A 7,409-nucleotide genomic window follows, 5' to 3' on the forward strand; every position below is an offset into this window, starting at 1 on the left:
CCAGGAAGGCCTACGACCTGCAGAGCGATGTACGTATGTGTAGAGTTGTGGTAGTTACTACTGTTGCTATTTAATCTATTATAGCCTGATTTAGACAGTTTGGTATTGTATAGTCACAAAAGGTTTATCTTAAGACTGTTTTCTCCAGTTTTTCATGTTCTGTTCTTTCTCATCCTTTAAAAAGTATTGGGTTTACTTCTGAATTCTATAAAACCTTCAATTGGTATCTGCTGTGTTATATGTGCTGGTTGGATATTGTGGTTTGGAGAGGAGGTAGGATTTGTCTGTCTTACTTTGATGGGACTTTTCAAATTACATCTATGTGCTACTTTGGAATTAGGGGAATTTTATTACTCCTGTTTATCTGAGTTGACTTGGAAATCTATTTAACTGCAAGAAAACTATGTAATGTAGCAGGTAAGATGTTGTAGTGGCTGATTTAAAAGCAAAAGAAGTCAGTGCAGCTGATTTCCTGAGTTGGGTTTGCTGCTTATCGGTCGACATCAGTCATTCTTCCTCTGTTTAAATTATGAGCTTTGGAGGTGAGATTCCTGTTCCTTGCTGAAGGGTTTGCTCAATTAAAACTTAAATAATGTTGCCTGATACCAGTTCAGAAATTATACCAGTTAGCTCTAGTCCCGTAAACCCATATTTTTCCACTCCTTTTTGTGGAAAAAAATTTCCTGCTAGGCAGCTTGGGTTTTTGTTTGGACTTCCAAGTTGTTGAAGTGATGAGAGGAATAAATATTCTGGAGGGGACAGGAAGACTCTTGTAAGATCTTAATGCTCATCATCATTAATGGCAGTTCTGTTCGGTTATTTCACTGCACAACTTTAGAGTGTATTGTTTAAGAAATGAACTACTTCAAAACTGTTCCCAGATTGTATTTTACTTACGATGCTGAATGTCTCTTGTATATAAAAAGCGTGAATCTAGCTCGAGCTGGTTTGACATTTTCTAAAACCCATTCTGCTTTGTGTAGTTTAAAATAATTAAGAAGTCATTTTAAGCGCGATGTTTTCCTTTCCTCGCCATGGCTGATACAGGCTGTGTACAAGTCGGACCTGGAGTGGCTCCGTGGAATTGGCTGGCTGCCGAATGACTCCCCCGACATGAAGAGAGTGAAGAATGCCCAGGACCTCCTGAGTGATAAAGTGTATCGTACACCCGTCGAAAACCTGAAATACACCAGCATTGTCGACACTCCAGCCGTTGTTCTCGCTAAAGTGAATGCCGAACAAGTCAGCGTTGTACGTTACAATGTTCTTAAAGCTGGTTTGGGGCTATAAGGAGTTAAAGAGAAATCTCACAGCTAAAACATCAAGTTGATCAGTGGTATTTTAAGTCAAGTTTAATGCTTTTCTAGACTTTTTATTTTTTAGAGATGATAATTCAGGAGATATTTATGGGATTTTATGTTATTGCTAAGTGAAATTCAGTAATTACAATCTCCTAAAATCAACTGTTTTAACAGCCAAAATACAAAGAAGCCTGGGAAAAGGACAAGACTATGATCCATATTATGCCAGACACACCTGAAATCAACCTAGCCAAGTCTAATGCTGTTAATTATAGCCAGGTATGCTTATCATTCTGTTGTCTACAGTTGTGTAAAATAGTGTGTGTGTCCTGTGAATTTTAACATTCTAAGATGTCACTTGCCAAGCTGGAGATTAAATAATGTGGATCTCATTGAAGTCTGGCCCTGTGCAAGGCTTGCAACATTCCCAGCCCTCTGCTGAGCTTTCTTGAAGTATTCAGACATTTTAACATAAGTGCTTGCATACAACTGTTTAAAAATCATTAAAATCGTGCACCATTGGTGAAATGGAGGAGAGCCCACGGCATATAAATATTTTCTAAGCTTTTACAAACGCCCTTCTATGCAGTATAGGTTGCAGAACTGATGGTGCAGGTACTGTACGTGGTTGAAAGGCAGTAAGATTTGCAGCAGCATTTATGGTTAGGAACAGGAGTAACGCGCAGCAAATTCTCATGGTATTTCAGCAAACAAATGGCAGTGAACTATGTGTTTCTTTAATGACAAATGCCACAGTATTAGCATATGTGTGACATTTTGCTGTCTTTTCAGAAACTGTATAAAGAAGCTTGGGATGAGTTGAAGATGAGTTACGATTTGAGAGCAGATGCAATCCCAATCAAGGCAGCCAAAGCTTCTAGAGAGATTGCGAGTGATGTAAGTGCCAAAAGAGGCATCTAGCTCTTCACATGCTTTAGGAGCTATTCCGTGATAACTGTTAGTAATGGTGATCTTTGCTCTTTACCCAGTATAAATACAAACTGGATCACGAGAAGCAGAAAGGACATTACGTTGGAGTACCAAATGCCAAAGCGGATACAAAAATGCAGTTTGCTCTCGGCATTGGCAAAGTTCAGAGCGAACTTGAATACAAGAAACACTTTGCCAAATGGAAGACACAGTGCCACCTGCCAGTAGACATGATGTCTGTCGTAGCGGCCAAGCACGGTCAGTCTTTGGTCAGTGACGTTGATTACCGCCACTACCTGCATCAGTGGATCTGTCTCCCAGATCAGAACGACGTCATTCAGGCGAGGAAAGCCTACGATCTTCAGAGTGATGTAAGTTAAAGTGACAGCTTAGCTTAGCTTGTTACTGTGTTGTCTCTTGTTAGTCTGCTTCAGCTCTAACTAGTGGGAATGTTCTGTTGAATTCAGTGAATTGGCTTTGCTGTTTATTAGGAATGCAAAGTGTCTTGCCACTGTTATACATTGCCAAGTTTAAAACGTGATAAATTCAAATATAGCACTCATGTTGGAATTACTGCTCCCTTTTTAACTGGTGGAAGCAACTGCCATTATTCATGCATCTTTCTGCATTGTAGAGGGCACTCTTGCTAACAGCATGGACCCTATTTTGTCTTCCCAGGCTGTTTACAAATCTGATTTAGAATGGCTACGGGGTATTGGATGGTTACCAAATGATTCAGTTGAACTCAACCATGTCAAGTATGCTGGAGATCTTTTGAATGAGGTAACAAAATGTTAATACTACTACAATTTTCTTAAGGGTGTTTGTAATTTAAAGTATTTTTAATGCTTAAATAAATTGATATTTTTTTAAATAGACAAAATACAACTGAAGTATTTCAGCAGCATTCATTGTGTATGGAGAGTTTTTCTTTCCACGTAAACTTTCTTGCCTGTGTATTCAGAGTTGCTGTGTTAACTATGAAATGTTCCAGTATAATCTGACTGTTCATCTCTTCTCCTGTACAGAGAAAGTACCGTACAAAAGTGGAAACTCTTCCATTTACTCCAGTGGCGGACAGAGTTGATTATGTCACAGCGAAGAACAGCAGTGAAATTCGTAGTGACGTAAGTTTGCCGGCGTATTTCCAGGCTCTTAACTTGCTCTGCATATTGACATGGTAGGATTTTATCTTTAAAAGGATATTTATTTCATCTTAAAGAAAAAAAAAAGTAAAAGAACTCGTGAGCAGTCTCTGGGAATTCTGTGAATGTGTGACAGTGACATGAAGATGAGCAGGACTTCACTAGCTCATCTCCATCACTTCTGAGGGTGGAGAAGCAGAATAACAAGAACAACATCTTCCCTAGATGTGTGAAAAGCCGGTGCGAGTTCTGCCACCAGTCCCTTCTTTCAGGCTTGGCTGATACCATTGGTGATCATTGACAACATGAACACAAATAGCCACTTGCATTCTGGCAACCAGAACGTTTAATCCTTCTCACTGGTGCCGGTGTTAGGAGTTTACACTTTTTAGTTAACTACTGTGTAACAGTAGACGTGGTGCGCTGTTGGCTTGCTATTCTTTGTATGATATGTGTGGCTGGGAGATGCCAGAATGCTGCGTTTTCATGGAGATGATGCTGAATAAGGAGATTTGCTCTTAAACATCTTAAAATCCATGGCCCTGTTCAAATGGCTGTTGGCTGCACTTCCCTGTAGACCAAACAGGTGGCATAACTTTGACTTCTGAAGATTCTTCCCTGGCCATCCAGCTGCCTTGGAACAAGTTTTCAAAACTCTCTGAGAAATTTAGTAATTTCTTATCTTTTATAGTTTTCTGTTTAAAAAAATACCCATTTGGGTGTATTTTTAATGTCTCGTGTCTAATAGCCTTGTAAATTCAGGGTTTATACATTTTTTTTAATGCATACGATATGGATCTTGGTATTATGTTTTCCCAATTTTGTGATGGTGCTTCAAGGCAATCATTTGTTTCTCTGTTCTAGATTAAATACCACAAAGCATGGAATGAAGTCAAGTCAAATTATACTCTAACAGAAACGCCTCAGCTAGATATGGCCCGAGAGGCAGCCAGAATTCTTAATCAGGTTTGTGATCTCTCCTTGACACTTTCTACTCACATTAATAACTCTTTTGAGGAATGTAGAAAACTTGCCTTGTTAAGAGCATCCTGAAGGAAGGATTTGTTATCCTTATACTTCAACATAGGTTGCATATATACAGGAATGGTTATCATTATAGTAGTGTTGAATTCCTCCTCAATTTTATTTTCCACAGAGTTTATACAAGGAAAGTTGGGAGAAAGAAAAAGCCACTGGTTACCTCTTGCCTCCTGACACTGTGCAGATCTCTCATGCCAAACACTCAAATGATGTCCAGAGTGAGGTAATGGTTTTTCTCATTAGTTAAGACAAGGGCTTGGTAACCTGGAAATGTTAAAGGCCTTGCAAATTCAACAACAAACATAGAAAGCTTTCTGTTAGGGCTTCCTCCTTGAAAACCTAAGATGGTATGCCCATTACATTTGAGACTTTTGCATGATTACATTATTCTTAGTTTGAATATACATTTTATCAAAACAGTGTGGTGTAAAAACCTCAAATAAGAAAACTCCTCGGTCTCAAATAATTTGCTACAGAAATTTGTTACAGAACTGAGGCTAAATGCACTTACCAGCAAACACTTTCTAGCAAGGCTTTCCTCTTGTATTGAAAGTTGAAGGACTATACAAAGTAACCTTGCTCCTTGTGTCATATTTTTATCTGGTCACGTACTGAAAGACCAAGACTGCAGTTGACAACGTTCATTCTCATCTGTTTGTGTTGACAAAACCATAGCTGTTCACAAGTTAAAAAGAGAGCAGATATAATCAGTGCTGATTTTATCTGCATTTCTCCCCTCTTCATCAGCTTAAATACAAAGCTGAATATGTCAAGCAAAGAGGTCACTACGTTGGAGTTCCCAGTATGAGAGACGATCCAAAACTGGTGTGGTTTGAGCACGCAGGCGAGATCCAGAATGACCGATTGTACAAATCGGACTATCACAAAACCAAATCCAAAATTCACATCCCTCCGGATATGGTGTCGGTTGTAGCAGCAAAGGACTGTCAGAACCTGGTCAGCAATGTTGACTACCGCCAGTACCTCCATGAGTGGACGTGCCACCCCGACCAGAATGACTGCATTCAGGCAAGGAAGGCCTATGATCTGCAGAGTGATGTAAGTGGTATTACAGACATACTAAGTGATTGACACTTATTTTAGTCTAATTATATTGTCCATATTAAGAGAGACTGGAAAATGTCGTCCCAAATTAAATAATTTCTTTCTCTTTTCATTATCTTATATGATTTAGAATCTTTATAAATCTGATTTGGAATGGCTTCGTGGCTGTGGTTGGATTCCTCTGGATTCAGTGGAACATAAGAAAGTTAAGAATGCACAAGAACTGATAAATAAGGTAAGAGAAAATACTTTAGTGGTTATGAGATGGGCTCTTCTTTGTCATGCGCAGTGTTTAAGAAAATATTTCATCTCTTTCCAGAGAGCATACACAAAAGAAGCCCTTGATAACTTCTCCAATTACACCAGTGTGGTTGACACCCCTGACATTGTTTTGGCGAAGATTAACTCTGTCAATCAGAGTGATGTATGTACTTTTTTAAAATAGAAACTGTTATATTACTAAAATCAGTAATTAGTAGATGAAACTACACTGTGTTGAGCCTTGTGTGTGTGTGTGTGTGTCTGCATGCTTCATTTATAACAGACTTTTACTGCGGTAAATAAGTTTAGTTGGAAGTGTTATAAATTAACAACACAGTATTACTATCCAAAATAATGTTGCCTTTTTGTGTAGAAGAATACAGCATGTCCCTTAGAGTTTACATAGCTTTTGCTTTTAGGAGCTTAAAATTGAGTCCTGTTCTTGGTGAGCAGCAGTCAGTTACGTAGTGCTAGTGGAATGTGTTGCTACTAACCTGTATTTGCTGATGAGTATGCTTAATTTCGCTGGAATACCGTGTGGAGTTTGTGGTGTGACGTACTGATGGCACTTGTTGTACATTTGGAATGTGCTACACAACATTACTGGAGATATGATATAGCAGATAATTAATGTCTGCTTCTAACGGATGAACTAGTTGGGATAGTTTATTTCTCCTGTGTCATTAACATTGGGTTTGTTTTCTTTTGTAGCTGAAATACAAAGAAACGTTTAACCAGGAGAAAGGCCAGTACCTTGGGTCTGATGATACTCCTGCGCTGAACCATGCCAGAGACATGTCCTTACTGTACAGCGATGTAAGAGTCGATAAGTATCTAATTAAACTTTAATTTGTTTGTTTTGAAAGCAGCAGAATGTGGAGTGGGCTTCAGACAAATGCTCTATTTCTGTTTCTGTCATTAATCTGCTGCGTGACACTGGGAAAGTTACTGAATCTCTTTGTTCTTCAGTCCTTCCCAGTTTGGACAATTGGGATAATTTTTGCCTTATTAAACTGATCTTAAAGCGCTGCTGTGTGGTGCTTGGAAGTAGTAACAGCAGCAGCAGCAGTAGAGTTTGTGTGACAAAACCACTTTATAATTCCACCCAGCAATACCTTCCTAGACTGAAATGTACATTTATTTTTTGATGAGAGAGGAAAACTATAGATTATTTACGTTATTAAGCAGTTACTTTTGAGTAGTCTCACTAATTTTAGTGGGAGATCTCTTTTTGAAAATGTAACTACTCATTCATACAAGTAGGCGCTTCATAATTTAGTCTGAAGTTAAATACATTTAATATTTAACAAAATATGATGTATTAGAAAAGTGCCATGGACACAGCTAATGCTCTTCTAATAAACAGTAGTGTCACTTGGAGATTTTTCACGATTCTGAATATATATCTATAAAATCATCAGGGTCAACTCTGTACTGCAATTTTAAACAAGACTTCATATCTACGTTTTTGATTTTTTTTTACTGTTCTGGATGAGAAATGTTGACTTGCAAACATAGTAAAGAAAGTAGAGATCAGCTCAGATCTGTGCTCAGGTACCTCACTGGATTGGAGCACTTACTCTGCCTTATTCACACTGAGTAAGTTTTCCAAAATAACCTTCATCGTTTACTTTATTGGGAAAATTCAGGGAATAAGGAACCGCTC

The 7,409-nt window shown here is 38.5% G+C and overlaps 1 protein-coding gene across 1 annotated transcript in view; it reads left to right on the forward strand.

Annotated features, from left to right (window-relative positions):
* Positions 1–5: 5 nt before the first annotated feature.
* Positions 6–7,409, forward strand: part of NEB (nebulin) — a gene marked incomplete at its 5' end in the record, with an annotated part of 55,314 nt that continues 47,910 nt past the window's right edge. Inside the window, 13 exons of the mRNA XM_010187669.1 lie at positions 6–29; positions 1,048–1,251; positions 1,476–1,580; positions 2,094–2,198; positions 2,291–2,602; positions 2,910–3,014; positions 3,260–3,358; positions 4,241–4,342; positions 4,533–4,640; positions 5,165–5,476; positions 5,613–5,717; positions 5,802–5,906; positions 6,455–6,559. Of these exons, the coding sequence (XP_010185971.1) occupies positions 6–29; positions 1,048–1,251; positions 1,476–1,580; positions 2,094–2,198; positions 2,291–2,602; positions 2,910–3,014; positions 3,260–3,358; positions 4,241–4,342; positions 4,533–4,640; positions 5,165–5,476; positions 5,613–5,717; positions 5,802–5,906; positions 6,455–6,559 (1,791 nt within the window). The remainder of the gene's footprint in view (positions 30–1,047; positions 1,252–1,475; positions 1,581–2,093; positions 2,199–2,290; positions 2,603–2,909; positions 3,015–3,259; positions 3,359–4,240; positions 4,343–4,532; positions 4,641–5,164; positions 5,477–5,612; positions 5,718–5,801; positions 5,907–6,454; positions 6,560–7,409) is intronic.

This window comes from Mesitornis unicolor, unplaced genomic scaffold (genome assembly GCF_000695765.1).
Source record: "Mesitornis unicolor isolate BGI_N332 unplaced genomic scaffold, ASM69576v1 scaffold34850, whole genome shotgun sequence".
Lineage (NCBI taxonomy): Eukaryota > Metazoa > Chordata > Aves > Mesitornithiformes > Mesitornithidae > Mesitornis > Mesitornis unicolor.